This window comes from Parus major, chromosome 3 (assembly GCF_001522545.3).
Source record: "Parus major isolate Abel chromosome 3, Parus_major1.1, whole genome shotgun sequence".
Taxonomy (NCBI): domain Eukaryota; kingdom Metazoa; phylum Chordata; class Aves; order Passeriformes; family Paridae; genus Parus; species Parus major.
In genome coordinates this window covers 6,073,211-6,092,805 of record NC_031770.1, presented here as the reverse complement: position 1 = coordinate 6,092,805, position 19,595 = coordinate 6,073,211, and the positions used below count along the sequence as shown (strand labels likewise).

Here is a 19,595-nt window from a genome sequence, read left to right as displayed (position 1 = left end):
GAAGAGAAGAGAAGAGAAGAGAAGAGAAGAGAAGAGAAGAGAAGAGAAGAGAAGAGAAGAGAAGAGAAGAGAAGAGAAGAGAAGAGAAGAGAGCCTAATGACTGGCAGCCTAAGTTTTCAAACATGTAAAAGATAACTGCAAAAGAAAGACAGTAATCTATGCTCTGTTAAGCATAAATTTGCTTAATTTGCAGCCAAAGTGATCTAAATCAGATATTAGAAAGAACTTTGTACTGATAAAATCAGTTAAATGTGAATTTAGAGCAATGGAGGTGTTTAAGATGGACATAAATCTCTGGTAGGGACATTTTTGTAAAGTCAAAGCTAATATTGTCTAGCAGAAGACAGCAGAAAGCAGTGCTGTCAGTCTTAACAAAACCCCAAAACACAGTGGCACATTTTCTGAGCTAAGAGGCTCCAGAATAGCCTTCAAGATGTTCCAGCAGAAAACCAGCCCTGGATAGAACTGTTTTGAAGAAATGGACCAGATAACGTCTCAAAATACTTTTAAGCATCATGTCCTATTTTCCTACTTACCTCACAACGTTCATAAAGCTCACTATGATATGAAATGTAGAACAGAAATGACTGAGAACTGCAAAAACAGCTGGTACATATTTTCAGAGGGTGAAATGTAAGCAGATAGAAAGAACCTCTAAATCATAGATGCTGGAATAAGGAAACAGATATACAGACTTTCTGCTTAAAATTAAAATAAAATTAATATTACTCTGGCTCTAGGCAACTGTTGATGTTTGGGGGACTTTAATCAGTGCAGCAAACTTCAAAAATCTGTGTAATAAAAAATCCCTATAGGCATTTTTCCCCTCTTTTGTGGACAAAGAAAACCCCCCTTTTTATCTTTACCTCATTAACATCTTTACTTATCAGCATTCTAGTAGACCAATCCTCTGAAAGATTGGATAATGTTTCTTCAACTTTTCTTTAGGATAACACTTTGGTACACACATCTGTGTCTGTGCTCCTAAATTTGGAAGTACAGAGATAGAGCAACAATAGTTGGCAAAGCAAAGACTGACAGTTGAAGGATGTAGAAGCTCTGATCAAGAACAGTCTCCTGAACTACCTGATATGTTTCAAGAGCAACAGAAGATGCCTAGACACCAATCTGATTTTTTGTCAACATAATCCAAAAGGAAGGCTCATGTGAAAGGAATGTAGTTTTAAAGCCTGTTAAAATGTAAAGATTTTAAAATACTAGTAGTCTCCTACTTCTAAAATAAAGAAGTTACTGCTTAAACTTATACATAAATAAATAACACTGAAACTTCATGCAGAAGATAAAAAACCCCTTTTCAGAAGATCTCATGTTTCAACTCTACGCTTCCACATCTGCAAAAAAACCCCCAAACCACGAAAATACAAACCTGAGCATAAGAGAAATGTTGTGCCCTTCTCTAATGACTGCTACAAATGTATTTCTGCAGAGGCAAATAATGACAAAAGGTCCCAGATGTCTCTCTCAACTGCAGTGAAGAGAGGTCTCAAATTTGTTCCAACAACTTCAGTTTGTCCAGGGACACCCCTGAGAAGATGAACTACATACTTACAGCCTACCATCCAGCAGAGAAAAATATAATTTTCTTGTGAAAAATGTCAACATATGCAAAAATCCCAGTAGCATGTTGCATGGTAGAAAACAGTTAATAAAGAATGAATAAAGTTCAGCTACAACAAGGGGAAAAAAGCCCCAACAAACTACCTGAGGTCCCATGACAAACTCCTAGCAAAATCTGTGCAAGGAGACACTCCTTTAGGTAAGCATTTAGAGATTTCAGACATAATGCTTTACAGTGAATTCTGAAACAATATTAGTATGCTCTGATAACTCCTGATTTTATGTTCTTTCCCAGCCCACAGGGAAAGCTGGGCACTCCCCTCATACTTAGTATTAAATTAATTATAATTACGAAATTTTAAATGCCCATCCTGATAGATCCCTTATGGACTAATGTAATAATATCAGCCTGTGCAAAAAGTATCAGCTGATACAAAATCAAGAATGGCAAGCAGACATGCAAGACAACCATAAGTCAGGAATTAAGCAGGCAGAGAGATGCTATCACTTCATATCAAATATTCAAAAACATAGATTCTTTATGAGTAGCTTACCAATGTATTTCTGCTTTATTCTCACAGAATCACTGTAAGACAAGGCATGGGGTAAAATCCAGATTCCTCTGTTATTTGTCAATGAACAAAAGAGATCAGAACTTCATTTTAAAAACCCTGACCAATGGAAGAGGAGCCAAATTGGGATTCTATTGGCCAAGGAGTAAGGTTGGCTCCTACAGAGAACTGAAAATGCAACAGACAGTGCAGTGAAGATATGCAGGACAATACAGGAAGGAAAGACAATTATGCTTAAGGTTCAGATTATCACATAGTCTTGACTGGAATGGAATGCAAAATCTTTAAAGTATCTTCGCTCAGGTGCATTGTACCATATAGATTATTTACATTAAAACAGAACATAACCTCTGAGGGAATAAGTCCATGCCAGGAATGGAAAATATTTGACACAGGCATTCCTGCACCATCAGGAGAAAAGATCACAGACCACAGAATTTTGAAATATTTTAATTTTCTGTGAGAGCCATTCCAAAAATCTGACCACTTAGTTTGCAAAGCCGAGTGGAATTATTTTGAAATTCCATATATGTCCCTTTGTCTTTGTAGCAAACTTGAGTTAACTGCTAACAACTTTTTCCTGTGTTATAAATCTCAGTAGAATAATGTGGAAGTCTTGCATTCCTACACAAACCCTCACAATTCTGTCCTCATTTCTGAAGACCCATCTCAGTCCCACACAGCCCTGAAATCTGCTTTTGGTATCTTAAGATACAAGCTGCAGAGGACACCACATTTCTCCAGAAACATTACAATTTTGGAAGCTAGAAAGAAAATTTTAAAAAAGCAAAATATAGCTTTGAAGAATGTATGACAAAATGGATTAAAGCACTCTTACAGACCCAAACAAACTGAAGAAAAGTATTGCAAGCAGCTACAAAAGAGCTTGTGCTAGAATTTTCCTAATGGGAGCACAGAAAAGAGCTGGCAGTAGCAGCCACTGCTGCTTCTGTTTTAGCTAAACGTTAAGTCAACACTAAAGCATTTCATTTCTGAGTACTACAGCTAGTCAATACACATGCTAGCTGTGCAATTATTTGTGATTCTGCAGCTACTTTCACCTTCCAGTCTTATTTCTTTACTATTTATGAAAAAGAAAACCAACTCCCTTCAAGACTGCAGTTGCCTGCAGATTTCCATCCTCCCCTCCATGAACCATTCCTCCCTGTGGTTCCTGGCTGAGATCCCCTGCCACGGACTCAACCCATTCACCTTTCACCTCCTCTTGGCTTTCCCTCTGTGGCCCAGGGCCAGGCACCCGGCACGCCCCTGGCCCAGTTCTCACAGGCATTTCATTCCCTGCAGCCAGCACCCCGCACTGCTGACGGCAGCCAGGCTCTCCGGTCCGACCACTGCTTCATCTGCCTCCCTCCTGTGCACCTCCCCTGGCCCACTGTCACTTGGACAGAGCTCTTCCCCAACATGGATTGTGCCGACCTGGGCTTGAAAGTGAGGAGGAGTTACAACCCAGCAACTGCGATTCCTTGTCTCCGATATCGACACCTAAATAATTACAAATTGCTGCAGACATGAGCGGCTCATTTCCAACTACGTCCTCCTCAGGTGTGAAAGTGGGACCTAAACCAAAGTGTTTATTTATAGTTGTAGCCTGCTTAGGACATCAGCAGCCTTGTATCCAGCTGATGATCACCCTTAATATGAAATTAACCAGTATTAGGTATCTGGTAGCTTGAGAATTAATTTTCCTTATGCAAAAGTGACCAGTATCCATATATAAAGACCTGTTTCTGCCAGCTTTCGAGACACCCTTCCATTTCAAAGCCTTGCATGTGTATGCATTTTTTTATTTCTCCCATCTCCCCCACTCAATTGAATTCTCTTTTCAAAATTGACTGTTTGAAGGCATTGCTAATGTTCTTACCTACTTGATTGTTCAAAAACTGTTGTTTATGAGCCTTACATGTTGAAGAATATGGACTGAAAAAACCCTCCAAAACCACAAACTCCTATTCAATTTTGCAATGTTCTGTCAGAAAATGTGAATAGATAAAGCACAGGTGTGTCAGCTTGTTTTAACCATGGCTAAATAAGGCTAATAAAGAAACAAGACTCCAGTATCTGCTTCAAGTTAACTATTCCTTTTTCCAATAGCATAGGAAGTAACACTGGTCCATTTGTCTCTACCACAAGTTTCAAGAAATTGTGTCAGAAGATTTATCATCAGGCTTGGTAAATCCTTTTATCACTATCATCTCATTGATAAAGCTGTCTCCTATTCCAGGAAGGTGCAGATGGCAAATGTGATTTGTTACAGATGATCGATGCCCATCTCTGTTACCTCTGTTGAAATACTGCATTGCAAACCCTGCATCATGAATCCTGCAGAAAGTATGTTTTTTTGGGCCATGTATATAAGTGGGGATGTAGCACACCAAGAATGCCACACACTGTGCAGCAGTGATTAAATGTAGCCTTGAAATGTGGCCATAAACTTGGAAGATGTACAGGGCTGGAAAAAAGAAATATAGGAATAAGCAGCAAACAGTGGAGTCTGCGAACAAAGTATTGTCAGTCAACCACGGCTGTTACTTATTGAGAAGTGTCAGAGTGGAGAGATGTTTTGATTATCTTCTCCAGCAAAAAATCACTCAATAAAAAAAGAAAACTAAAGAACCCTCAAACTATCCTCTGTCAGTCTTTTTAGGCTATATTTTAAAGGCACAAGCCTTCTTGGATCTCTGGTTAAAAGCTATTTCAAATAATTTCATGCTATTCAAGTAATTCTGTGTGTAGCCCCGCAAAAAAAATATTCTCATATCATGTTCATGTTAATTTCAAGGTAGAAGTACTCAAAGCCATTTAAATGCTTGTCCATCAAGCCTCCAGCCTGAGCTCAACGTGAATTACCTGTCACAGAGTGACAGGTTTGCATTTCTCTCTTTAAGCTGATGTCCTGAAATACAGCTCCAGCGGGAATGCTGTTGCTGAGCAGGTGAGATACTTGATCAACAGGAGGTGAACTGAAATCACACGGCCCTTGGGAACAGGAGAAACACCAGCCAGGTGACAACGATGAGTTTGGAGCTTCTCATGTCTGGATCAGACTGCAGTAAAGATGAAGAACTGATGCCTAACTGGGTTAGAAGTGAATTATGGGAAAGCAATAACGTTTAATATGAATTCAAGTTTCGTCTATAGATAGTCCCATGAGAAATGACACCAAAACACACTTCATTCTGACTTAGTAGCATCAACTAGAACATGAGACAGGGAAACTGCTTTACACAATACTGATGACAAGTCACTGATGTTTGAAAAAGTGTCAGACTTGGATAAAACCCCCTGTGAATAAAGGTACCCTTAATAGACACTGATCCCATGTGCACCAAGTATTTTACAACTAGACAACAAAATAAAATGCCTTTATCTCAGAAAGTTTATGGACTAAATAAATTCCAGAGAAAGGCAAGGGTAAGGTATACACCATGCAGAAATGAGTTGGAGCAGAAGTAAACAGAGAAGTGTGAGTTCCAGGAATAATAAATTCTGTTGTTTTTTTTTTAATGTATGTTTCATGTTGGCTTTTGTGTAAAATAAAGGAACACTCTGACAAAAGCTTCTTTCTTATTTGGAACCCTTATTATACGTCAAATCTCCTTCCTGCTGCAGACTGTCTGGGTCACTGGAGGAATGAGTTCACACTTGTGACTTCCATTATTTCAGGTGAGAAGGTGCTGGGTCTTCCTCCTGTGTCCAAAAGCCTACTTAAAGCAAAGAGTGGATGGTGCAAAAATGGCTCACGAGTTCACAAGCTTTTAATGAGTTGACAGACAGATAGCATCACTAAATAAGTTTTGTTTCTTTAGGAAACCAGCCAAGATTTTATAATTCTACCATGCTGAAAGCTGAAACTATGTAGGTGGTGTTTTTCCCCCTCCTGTAACACTCCTCTCCCCAGTCACATACATTTCAGACACCTATGAAGTGTTCAGTAGGGAATAAAAACAAATATGCCTACCTGAGGTTTTAAGAATCTGCATAACTTGCCATTGATTGAAATTTTGTTTCCTGTAGATGTCAACATCTTTATAACAAAATGCCAAGCTTACAACACTGTTTCTCAGCAGGTACACATTTAAACAGTCAAAAAAGCCTTAGTCTCTGATAATGATCCCAAAAAACCAGATTGAAATGATACTTCAATTTACTTAAATAAACCCATGTGATTCTCAGCCCACATGCAAGAATTCTAAAGGTCTTTGGTTATACTGAATCACAGATATAAAAATCTGCTAATGTTACCTTATCTCTGCAAACTTTAAATGTTTTCTACCTATTGATAGGTGTCCTGGGGTGACTGCCCTAAACTAAGACAATAGGTAAAGCTAATTTTTATCTTCCAACTTGCTTGATTTAATTATGCTGTGGTGGAAGCATAAGGAAGTTAATACATGATTTTCAAAAGTGTAAATTAATGGGTAGTTTGGGTTGGGGGTTAGATGAAAGCTAAAAGAGCTTCATTTTTTATCTGTCTTGCACGGTAATGCTGTCTTGTTTATTACTAATAGAGTGTCTGTTCATTTCACTTTCATTCTTGCATGACCTCCAGAGATTTATCTCTGGTGCGAAACCTACTGTGCTTCTTTACCAAATCAAAGAGGTGATGACAGGGCTTCATTTGTAGAGGAAGACAGTGAAAGGAAGAGATTACTCTCACCTCAACAGAAATTTAGTAAGAGCCAAGATGCTAATGAAGTGCAGAGAAGGGCTTGTTGGAAAGGGACAGGTGACCTTGAGTGCTTTGGAAGACATTGTACATGCAGGGAAGTGAAATGATCTTGCAGACATTACTTTGTGCTGAAAACTGCTGCTCTAACAAATCCTCTGCTAGAGGACCATGGGGACAGTTTGCTCAGCTCCCATCCTTAAAATGGACACATGGACAAAAAACAGCCTCCCTGAAGCCCTTCTTGATCCTGAGTATCTTTAGCCCAAGACAGTCATTGTGTGCACAATTTTATTTCTTTACCTTTCACTGGTAAGAGATGCAAGGAGGCCATCAATTAATTCTTCTTCAGGGAGGTAATAAATTATACCTCTTCTTGGACAAAAGGTTCAACCCAAGGTGAAACCAGATTTTATTAAAGCAGCTCCTCCATTCCCAAAGCACAAGTCTCCCGTCTCAGGACACAACCTCATAATTATTTTGCTAACTTGCCAGTGCTCATACCATATCCAGCATTTCACACTATGCACATCAACATACCAGTTCCATTAACACACATCTGAAAATAGACACAAATTATGGAATGGATACATTTTCTAACCCTTGAAAACAGATTTTAAGAAAAAGCAATTAGACTTGGCATATATCAACAGCATACTCGTCTCAGAATGAAAAACAAAAATACTAACTTTTTTCTATAAAAGTTGTAGATTTTGGCAAACACACTTTTTTTTTTTGTTTTTGAATCTGTACTTCCTGCCTGGTTATGGGTAAAAAACAGATTTAAGAAGTAAAGGTTCTGAGTTCAACCTGAAAAGACACAGTTAAAATATGTATTGAGAGCCAAAAAGTAACAATAGACAAATTTTGCCCACAGGGGATTCTTTCCAGATCATTTAATAAAGTAACTTCTTATTTGGGATAAAACTGGGCTGTAGACAGAGAGAAAGGAGAATTAGCTTTTTAACACCTGTTACTACTTATATACCCACAGATGCACCAATCCAATACTTAAAGGCCTATTTCCCCAAGAGTTTTTTTGTAACCTAAAGCAAGCGGAAAGAAACCAAGGATAAGGCCCACAGGGGAAGCTGATTGTGATTGTAAGAGAGGAAAAGGGGTGGAGATTGCATCAAAACAGTTTAAACAGAGTTTTGTTTCATTTCTGATCGAAATAGAACAATGAAAAGCCAAAGAGATTTCCTCTTTCAAGATTAACACACCCTTATATCTGCTAGAACTTCCCAGACACTTTTACCACCCACATATGCAAACAAACAAGCTGTTTATGTAACAGTGATGCAAGGAATATATTGCACAGGGGAGCAATTTATAAAGACCCTTTTATAAAGAAAAGATGACTTCAAGAGACTTGCAGACACACATTTTGTGCCAGAGACAAAATAAAACATTCCCTCTGAGCAAGACTGATGTCAAGAGATTATTGGAAGTTCAAACGCTCAAACTCAGAAACTTGCATGAATATGACCTCAAAAATCAGAGAAAATGTGATTTTTCAAATGCTTTCTTGAACCATGAAATGCCTTCAAAAAATTGTGTTCACTTTGAATTGTTTTGTAGTTTGGTGTTGGGACCTGTGTAGCACCTGAAGTTTTGAGGTTGGTTATCAGGAAATTATCAGATCATGGGGCTGGGATTCTTCCAGGGAATGGCTGACAATGAGGTACAATGTGACAGCCATAGGTGGTCTGAAATTTATTTCTCAGGTTCTATTTCCTGACTTCCAAGGTCTTGTGTAAATCAATACAGTCACTGACACACGGCTGCTAGGACTGGGTGAAAACATCCATGTCCTGCCCTCTCCAGGCAGCAGGTGTGTCTGATCTTCAAGATCTCCCCCAGCACAGGGTGGATCAGAACCTGAGTGCAGCTTACCTTTCCCTGCAGGAAGTGCAAGCTGGGGACAACAGGGGAAGAAATGGTCCTTTCAGAGGACAATCAAAGCTTTGTGGAAACACAACGAATGGGCAGGAAATGGTAATTCCAAACTAGATTAAGGCATTCTCCTGCAGAACAGCCTCAGGAAGCTCAAGAACATACAAATTGGGTGCTGTGATTCCAGGTGTAGGCTGACAGCTTTGGGCTGTGAGATTAGCCAGGCTGAAGTCTCAGATAACTACATGTGAGTCACAGGGAGAGATGCATGGCAGCTCTTCAGGCCGTATGAATCAGCAGCAGCAACAGGGAAGCAGAAACTCAAATGGAAATTCCTGGAGGAAGCAGAGTGCAGCATTATGTCAGCTACAAGTCTCAGCTCTGCATCTCAGATTTGTTTTTCCATGTTTATTTTTTAGGTGAACAAATCCCCATGTCTTGGTAGGCTGATGAAGAAGGACAAATTTTTTGGAAGAGGGAGAAATGACAGAGCACATGCCTGTGCTTGATCAAAAGAACCAAGGCAAGGATGCAGCTGAATGACTTCCAAAAAATCCCCGAGATGATCAGTAGAACAGATAAGGCATTGCTGTGTTATATCTTCACTGGATGTTCTAGAAATTCAAAATACTTCAGGTAAGAGAAAGACACCTGTCCAGAACAGGTTGAATGTCACTTTGTTCTGAAGACATGGATGTACATAGATGGCATCTTCCCTGGAAATTCAGCTCTTCACCTCGCAGTTTTATACTAGAGGTATCTCACAGAATGTTCTGGTCATCTGCCTGAATTCATATATCTTGAACTGAAAAACACTTCAGCTGCTCTTCAGTCTGGCATGAAACACTGCTCGTCCTGCTGCCTGCTCTTGTCCTTAAGTGGTGTTTTTCTTTCCAATTCCATATCCATTCCACAATGACAACTCCCTCAGACAATAGGCTCACGAAATTCCTGGCTGAGTTGCTTTCTCGAAGTATTTTCTGTGGAAAAATTAGCTGCCAGGAATGGCAGGAATTCTCTGGCTGAGCCACTGGTCATTGTAGGGAAATTTCATTTCCGGCTTTGCTGGTTAATGCCGCAGTCCTAGCCACAACAAAAGTTACTTTTCTTTAAAAAGAAAGCAAAACCCCAAAAATCCATGAGAGAGTTCATATGTCTCTTGGCAGAAGAATCAGACCTGCATATCATGATGAATTAGGATTTTATGGTTGTCTTGTACCCTATAAGCCAGGATTTGAAACACTGCACACATGCAAAAAGCAAGCAGTGAGAGAGGCAGCACAATGCTAAACATTTTTCTGGTGAAAAGTCAGATTTTATAGAAACTGGGAGGATAACAGAAGATTGTTGAGGAGAATTATAAACATGCTGAAGTAATCTGCAGCTGAGGTGTAGAAAAACACATATACCAATTGTTGCTTAGCTTTGTATGTTGGCTAAGTTCAATGTCTGTGTTTCAATAACACAGGCCTGAGATAGACTTACAGGAACTCAATCAAACATTCTTGAGATTCCTTCCCTGCTGTGGGAAAGACTGAAGCAGGGAGGTATTCTACACCTGTAATAGGCCCTGAAATACAGGTGAAAACAGCAGGTTCGGAGATCCTCTAGCAAGAACTGAGATCTCTGGTGTCCCTGCCCATGTGGCTCTGCCCTGGTGCTCTTTGGTGATCCATAGCTTGACAAGGTAATGGAAATAAATTTTCTCTTTTCATTTCATTCAGTTTTCTGTGGTCATCCCTGGGTCCTGTATATGCCAGCTCACACAGAGACGCAGACAGGCCCTAAGCAGCCATTATCTTATCATTCTGCTCATTATTATTTATGAACTTGCTTCTGCAATGGAATACATCCAGTTTCATCCCTTGCTGACGTCGCAGGTAGAAGATGCATTTCACCTTCCTCCTGAAAGCCAGGCTGCCACTTAAAGCTTGCAAAGGTAATTAATTCCCATGCTGAAGGGATGTAAATAGACAGGCAATGGCATTAGCCACACCATGGCTTTCTATTACTAATTACCTCTATTGAGCATGAACAAGCTGCTTGCCAGACAAATATTCGAAGAAGCCTGACTGAGGTTCTGCATCAGTTCCATCCATTTTTGGATCACTCTGCTGACTCACCACAGAAATGCTGCCTCCTGCCACAGAAAGGTCACAGACTCAATTTGACTAGATGGTCTCTGTTCCATCTTCGTATTTAAAGGCAGGTCAGCACCAAATTCCCAGCAGGGTGCTCAGGGTTTTGCCCAGCTGAGCCCTGAAAATCTCCATATGTCCCACTGCTGTCACCCCTATCTTGATTCCCACTCCCCCTCCACATAGATGAAACCCCTCCAGCCTGCAGGCAAAGCATGAACCATTAACCACCATGCTTTGATGACACAGCCAGCTATTACCCATATAGAAGTCTGCCCATTGAGACCGTAATGTCCCAAGTAGCACATGAGGGTGGTGTGGCCAATGTCAAGGTAGGTGACACCTATCACCTCTCATACACAAATCTAGTCACCTCAGCATAGAAGACAGTCAAACATTATTTATCTCTGGTACATCTATGCTTGCTGTTCCAAATCACCTTCCCCTCTGTGCTCCTAGAAGCAACCTCTGCTAGAACTGATCTGCCTTTTGACAACAGGTTGGACATTTGTTTTAAGTTATCAGGGATCTTTGACACCTGGGAGCTTCCAAAGCTGGAAGTGTGTGATATCACTGTGATATCACTTACCACACGTGAGTGCTTCCCTCCTGATCCCACACCCTTGTATGGGCTGACATTTCTCAAGAGATCCATGACTCAAACCTTCTTTCACTGCTGGTAGTTTGACAACACATAGGCTTGGACAACTTTGATGGTGAAAAGCGAGGCAAAGAAAGAACAGAGTACACCTTACCTGCATCTGTGGTCACTAAGTTATCCACTCCATTTGTTGATGGAACACGTTTTCCTTGTTTATTCATCTACTACTAATGTAGCAGTAAAAGCTGTTCTTGCTTCCCTTGATACTCCTTGCCAATGTTGACTCCTGGAGCTCTTTGGCTTTCCAAATGCCACCACTACATGGCCCCAGAATGTTTCAAAATTCTTCTTTCAAAGGCCATTCCTGTTTGTATCTCTTGTATACTACTTATTTTTGCACTGGAGCTCAGCCATGGGTTATGTGTGTGTAGCTAAGCCAGTTTCCCAACACATTTACTTGCTTTCATGAGTAGGATGGGCTGTTACTGTACTAAGAGAAGGCTGACCTTGAAGACCTGACATGCAGAACCTTTCAAGCTGAGGTAAATTACTATCTGCTATTTCTGTCAGGGCTTTACCTTCCAAAATTAATTACCTGAATTTAGAGATTTCCAGGTGTTAAGAAGGTAACAATTTTAGACCAATCTTAGATATTGAGCTATGTGAAAAACCTCAGCCTTACATGTAAAGTCTCATGTAACACGCTCAAAGCATTGCTACAAGAGTCAGGGACTGTTACATGTGCCCACACAGTGGTGACACCTCAGATGCAGAAAGATGTCCTCAGTGTTTCCTGCTTCCAATGCATTGAGCTCATCACAGAGCAGGGCAGATGACAGAAACAAGGGCGTGGATCTGAGACCTGTGATTATTATCTGAGAGGGCAGGTGCAAAGCAACACATTTCTCAGGCTTGAAACCAAGGAGAACAGAAGGCAGGAACTGAGGATGAGGAGGTCGTATCTGTGGTGCAGCTGAAGCAACAGATATGGTAACTGGCAGAGAATTTGACTGAAAACCAAATCTCAATTTTTTCCTGTTGTCACTATAGTTAGGAAATCCAGGGAGCAAATTGCAATTGCACTTTCCATGAACACATGAACAATGGAAAATGTGAAAATCTGAGCTGCTGCAAGTGAAACAGGCTGGACTCAATGAAGTTCCCTTTCAATTTGAGAACTATTATTATTTCAAATTAATATCAAAATATGAAGATATTTCAGAAAAAAAGCCTATTATGTTGGTAGATCATTACAGACTGCACAACTGATGTTGCAAACAGTTGGAAAGGCCTGACGAGCCTTAATCCCCTCTCCTTGCTCTTCCCTTGTTAACAATAACCCTTATTGCTTGACTCTAATTGTAGGAATTAGTTTATTTTTCCTACCAGACTCTTTAACATTTATATTGAGTATGCATCTAAAATGTCCCACTTACACCAGGTTTGCAGAAACACTTGAAGTGCTGTCTGTATTTGTGAAGAGAGAGCCAAGAAATTACAGGAGACCTTTACAACATGCAAAAAAGTTACTGACATGAGAACAGTTGCATGGCATATTCCTTTCATGACTCTCTTCCTAAACAATCAATGTACTCTTCAAGATCCTCATTAGGCAATAAATGACACTGAAGAGCAGAAAAGAGAGGAAAAACCTAGGATGCCAAGAGCATGGAAGGAACTGAAACTGGATGTTGGAATATTGAACCAAATAGCTAAGTAGAAGAGCTGGGAGGAGATTCAGATGTCACAGGACAGAGGTTAAACATAAACAGAGTCTGAATTTTTGAGCCCTCAAATGTTGGAGATTATCACATTTTTGGGCCATCAGATAAGTGGGACAGATGTTACTGTCCCAGGCCCTTTTTTTGCTTTCACACAGGAATCTGAAATCCCTGGAAAACCATGTAGTCTTGTTGGCTACACATTTCTTCCAAGCCCTGCCATTCTCAGTGCAAATGAATCTGCAAACAGCTTGATAATGTATTGGAAGCTAAGGCATCCAAGGAAATAATCTACTGAAGAAATGAAACTGTTGCATATGTTTTATAGGGAAAAAAGTTTCCAATAGACAAACATATTTATTGTTTTAAAAATCCAACTTCCCCTATTATTGGTACCCAGTCAACAACAACATAACAGCAAAGAAATCATCACTAGGAAAATACCTCCTCCTGTTCAATTCAGCTACATAAATAAATAGTTTAGCTACTGAATTGTGCTTTGGACAAAGGCAAGTCCAGACTATGGATTCTAGAAGAGCACGAAGCATCTGCCTCTGTTAAAAGCACTAACAAAGTGGAAGACATGGTCCAAAACCCACTTCCCAAAGTTTAGGTCTTACTATGGCCCAGCTTCCAAAGAATACCAGCATTGCTGTGGGGACATGGTTAAACCTGATGTCTGCTAGTACATGGACAGTCTGTGCTATCAGCTAGAATTAAATAATCACAGAAGCCATCCAAACAAGCAATCCCACCACAAAACACTCTAGCACTTCCCCAAAAGCAACACCTTCTCTTCTGGTAGGATGCTACCCTGCTTCTCTATCACTCAGCTACCTCCTTTCTGTCCTTGGTATGCCACAGATTGCTAGAAGCAAAGAGAGCCTCCCTGCTCCCCCACATTTGATCGTCCCTAATTACCCTTCCCAACCATTAAACAAAATACTTTCTTTAGAAACCTGGGGGGTTTTGTGGTATCAGAATTGCTTCTCTATTTCTCTCAAGCACGAACTGACATACAAAATGTTCTTACATCACTGAGATGCAAAACACATTGTTCTTGAGCAAGTGTTTGCAAAAGCAGTGTTTGCAAAGCCAGCATTTCCTGAAGCCAGTGCTTCTGGGGGCTCCCTTGGAAAAAGAGGGTTTATAGAGCTGATTTATGCAAAGCCTGATGTTCCAGGCAGTCAATTGTGCAAAACTATTGCTATAGGCTTAGAAGCCTTCACTGTGCCATTCTTTCACTGCAGCCTCTGCACTAATTTCCTCTCTCAAACCACAGCATCTCTGCCTCCTCACCTCCTTCCAAAGTACCACAGCTGTAACTAAGCCCAAAAGTTTTGGAACTATCACAAGTCTAGAACCAGCATCACCAGACACCTCCCCTGAATACACTAGCACTATATTTCTGTTCTATAAGGTATTTAATGGTCAATTAATTTATTGCATGGACAGTAAAGCACACAAATGTGTGTGTCAGAGTGTTAGGGGAAATAGGGACAAGGTGGCTAAAGAACAAAAGAAGAAGAAGAAGGAAGAATGACTGGAATTAAGGGAAACCTGGAAGCCTTGTCCAGGCTTCCTCGTGCACCAGGCTGCCATATTCCCTGATTCTCAGATCCCAGCCTGTTAAGTGGGAAGCACACCCCAGTGAGAAGTGGCACAAGTGCATGGAGGACTGTGTGGAGTCGCACACCTCCAGCAGTGAGGCTCGTAAACAGTGCAGGGAGGAAGGAACAGTATCTGTTCCTGTAAAATAGCATCAAGCACAAGCACTGAACAGGGTGAGGCAGCTGGGGCGGGGAAACAGACCAGACAGGAATGGGGAGATTCCTACCAGGAATGAGATTCCTGGTTCATTCAGGACTCTTGTCTGTTATTGTTTCCTTCTTTCCCAATCTGTGTTTGCAGCAGGAAGAAAGGGGAAATGGAATGTAATTCGGAGCACAGTGCTCGACCCGGACTTACCAAATCTGCCTTTGATAAGCATCCTGAACTTTCTAAGTCTTCACTTCCTCACCACTTCCCTCAGCCATGGATGGTATTTACAAGTGGTTTAGTGCTCTTGTCAAGTGTCACACAGCAGGGTAAAACACTTTCTTCTCTAGCCGTGCGTGCTTGGAAGACTTCACTAGTCATGGAAGTGCATCTACTAATATTTCCTTCATTCCTTTACTATGCCTTTCAGGCCAATATTTATTTATTTTTTTATTTTGCTCATCCTCAGTAATATTATTCATTACTTCTCTAGCTGTTTACTTCTCTTTTTTATTAAGGAGGAAATCCTACTTAATGCCATCCTAGGATTTCAAAATCACTCATTTTCAGCACGTTAACAGTAACTGAATGGCAAAGCTTAGTCCTTGAAAACTGTCACAAGTGTAAAGCAAAGGTTTAGACCATCATTGTGGCAAATAGTTAATGCAGAAAATGACGAGGAGGTGTATGTGATATATAAGAGGATACTGAATTAGGTTTCTGGAAGCGAATCCAAGAAAGGCCCTTTTCAATCATTGCGCAAGATTTTTTGCTTTCCTCATCCAACACAAGCCAGTGATTGGGAAACACTCATACCAGGGGAGACACCTAAAGCCAGACAACCATTAAGCATGACACTGGGCGTGCCCTCATTAGAGTGCTGAGGTGTGTGAGCGCCCCATTTAGAGAAAGATAAAAGATAGCAGTTTATTTGTAAAACAGCGGAGCCCTCACCACAGTCCTTGTCTAAAGCTTCCAACAGGGATGGTGAGGTGAGCGCACAGGCTCCACAAGCAATATTCTCCATCCCCCCTGTCACCACCACACCATGCTGTAAAGCCAGCTGTAGTCACTACAAGACTTTCTCTCAATGATCACATTAAGAACCTGAATTAGGACATTGCAAGACAGAGAGTAAACTCGCAGTCAGAACAGGTATCACAGAGAGACAACCTTTAAGATTTGGGGTCTTTTGGTAGAAGTATACTTTTAGATTTGTTGTTCATTCCTCAGGATGTTACATGCCAACAGTTCTACAAAATATTCACGGATGTAAGAAGTGCTGCTTCAGAGAAAACAGCCTGAGAAAACAGAAAGCAAACTGACTTGGATTTTAAGTTGTACAAGGCTGCTTACATGAGTAAAGTGTGTGGATCAGCTAAGCCAACCCTGCAGAATTGTAAACATCAAGAACAGGCAGCTTTCCCTGCCTACGTATTTTTGTTGTTACATTTGTACGGCATCAAATCACACTTTAAATTTACTCCACACACACTTGAAGCTGACAAAACATCTTTCCACTGTTGATTAATACACTGCTAAGTCAACTGCACCACCAGTTAAGCTTTAGAAGGAAGTTACTACATGTGTTGTGTTTGATACGAACTGGAGGCTAAGTCGGTCCATGGGATCAACAGCATTTGCATGAGCATTCCCAACTCTCTCTGCAGTTCAGAAGACAAAAGCAGCATTGGGTCCCACGATGGCAAAACTTAACACACAAGCCTAATCCATACAAGCTGTTCGATAGACACTAAGATGGCCATAAAAATAGCATAATAAGTAATGCTGCAACTACCTATTTGTTTTCAATATTGAGGCAATTAGGGTAAACAATGAAACCTTACCTTCATTCCTTTAGTGATTCCATTTTTCTTAGATAGTCCACTTTTTGTGAGGTTATTCTGTTTCTGATGATGATGATGATGATGTAGATGTCCATTGCACACAGCACTGGGATTAGCCATCTGTTTAAATTAGTCAGATTCTCAGTTCTTAAGGGTGTCTTAGGTCTTTCTACTGTAAAAAAGACAGTGGGATGAGAAGATAAAGTTCTTGGTTAAGGCCTGAAAGGTATCCAACTGGTCTGTCAGGATTTTCCAGGGTGAGAGGAGGAACTATCTTTTGCAATATCTTCAAAACGTAAAACTTTCTTTCATACAGCTTCAGCTCCAGCAAGCTAGAACGCGAAATACATAGCAGGAGGTGTGCTCTTAAAATCTCTGAAAAATACTGCTCATTGCTGGCTCTTGCATGAACACGGCTTCTGTGAGTCAACAAGACTGCTGCAGCTATCAAGGAGTGGGTGGATTCAGAGGCGGAGACACTTAAAGATATATTACCTCTTAAATACCTCCCAGGGAGAAACCTTGTTTCTTTTCTCCGAATTACGCTCAATGTGGAGTGACCTCACTCCCTATAAAATGCCAAAATGTTTTGAAAATTTTAACAGAGTAATCTGTAAAATTACACGGTTCATCTTGCTAAGCGTATATTAGCTGAAAACAACGATTATTGCCCTGAGTAAAGAAAAAACGTTTTATAAATTTTTTTTTTAATCTCTTCTTATACGAGTAGCACAACAGACAGAACATTATACCTGCAAGGAAATGAAAAGCATTTTAGTAATAAAATAAAAATGTATTTAGAGCTAGGTATTACAGACACGTGCACAAGTGTTCACTGGAGTGAACTGTCCCTTTAAACTCGGTTTGGCCAGTAGTAGGATAAATGGCATGCTAATACAATGAATGAGAAATACAGTTTTATAAAGCTAATTAATTTAGTTTTAAAACAAGTCAGGCTTTTATCATATGTGAAACTATTAAGGACAGTTAACATTCATCCTTTCTTTTAAGAAGAAAGGTTTTTAATTGTGAAAATGCATGTATGGTCTTTCCTGGATCAAATTTTCCTGCTTCAGTTTTTTGCGACAAAAAGTAAAAGCAGAAGCATCTCTGGTAGCATTTAAAAGAATCCCTTCCTCCCAAAATAATTAAAATTAGTGTGGAGACAGACTAAAGGAAACCTGTATCATAATATCAGTTTTGAAAAACAGTTAGGATGAAAGGCTGGGAGAATAAAAATATTTGAAGTTCTTTAATTAGAAAAAATTGCTGTGCCATCCTGGCAATGAAATGTAAGTTATATACAGAAAGAGCAGCCTAGAACTTGAGTATGTGGAATGCAGGAGATGAAATGTTAAATAAACCACTGTGAAAATCACAGGGGAACACACTGTGTTGGTTTTGAAAACTTATCTTAGACACATAGTAAATTGCTAAAATATATTTTCTCCTTTGAAGTAATTTTCAAAGTGAGATATCTTCAATGTACTATAAAACTTTTGGATTCTGCTTAGGAGTGATCTAAATAAGACTGTAGTATTTTGGGTGAAGAAAATAGCCCCTTAACTGACTAAAATGACACAGAAGCAGTAAAACTTAATGTTTTGCTTTACAGTTTCACAAGATCCACCACCAGAAATAAGATTTTTAAAATTTTATTTTTTAGGTGCTTTTTCTAGGCAAGAACTCCTCATTTCTGTATGAATCAGTCTAGTTTAGGTTTCACGAAGGCCTCTGTAGGTATAGCTCAATGACAAATGAACTTTGGATATAATAATGTCAATTATAGTGGCAAAATATTGTTGGTCTTAAGTGGCTAAGAGTTCATATTTGCAAAGAGAAAAGGAGACTGAGATGAAGATAAGCCTGCAGGAATAATGCTTGGTAGTATCTGCTGCACACCTATCCCCTATGGGCTGCTGATAAATGAGCAAGCTAATGCAAGGCGCTGTCTCTGCACTCTGGCAACCCCATCCCATCAAGGAGCTTTTTTTGTTTGGGAATTGTGTCCTTGATTGTCACAGCAAATCAAACACCTGCAAAACGTGCTGTCTGCTCACTCAGTTACTGCTCATCTTCCTCTGATAAGGACACTTACCAAGTAGTGCTGCTCCCCGCAGCAGTGTCCCAGCGAGCGCCGCTGCCAGCTGCTCTTCCCAACAGGCTCAGCACCTCTCGAGGCACAGAGAAATACAATTAACATATCATATGTGTCTTTTTACCCCCCTCCCATAATTAAGTTCACCAGGGAAGTGGAATCTCCAGTTAAGACATCAGTTCAGATTATGCAAATTCATTTGCTAGTTCCTGACTCTAGCTCTATACTTGTTACCTATTTCAAGACCCATGAGGTACCAGCGTCTTTATGAATAAAACAGCAAATTAAGTGTTTTGGAAATTTTAGTTTTCAATGTCTAGAATATTTAATATAACAAGCAAATAGAACTTTCAAAAATTTAAAAATTTAAATCACATTTAAACATGAGTTTAAATGAGCAATTAAAAAACCCACAAACTCAGAGAAGAGCTACCCATTTGGATATCTGTTAATCATGACCTAAAAGCCAGTGCTCACAAAACAAATACCACTAGAAGCTGACTAAAATTCCTGATCTGATCCTATTCAGAGCAAAAATTTATAGAAGGGATGAGTCTGGCCAAATACACAGAAATTATCTGTAAACAGAATATGGTATTTCTCCTGCAGTAAAACACCCAAGCCCCACAAAAAACCTCAACAACAATCCCCCCCAAGAAACCTCCCCAAAACCTAACCAACCAAATAAAAACCCCACA

The 19,595-nt window shown here is 40.0% G+C and overlaps 1 protein-coding gene across 2 annotated transcripts in view; it reads right to left on the bottom strand.

The window, feature by feature from the left end:
- SPTLC3 (serine palmitoyltransferase long chain base subunit 3) overlaps positions 1–19,567 on the bottom strand; it is a 79,623-nt gene extending 60,056 nt beyond the window's left edge. Inside the window, exons 1-2 of one of the 2 annotated variants that reach the window (XM_033513189.1) lie at positions 18,898–19,567; positions 16,800–16,971 (exon numbers count right to left, since the gene is read on the bottom strand). In XM_033513189.1, the coding sequence (XP_033369080.1) occupies positions 16,800–16,919 (120 nt within the window). In that variant the 5' untranslated portion in view covers positions 16,920–16,971; positions 18,898–19,567. Of the gene's footprint in view, positions 1–16,799; positions 17,235–18,897 lie in introns of those variants that run through there. The other variant, XM_033513190.1, reaches the window with a different exon arrangement.
- Positions 19,568–19,595: the final 28 nt, after the last annotated feature.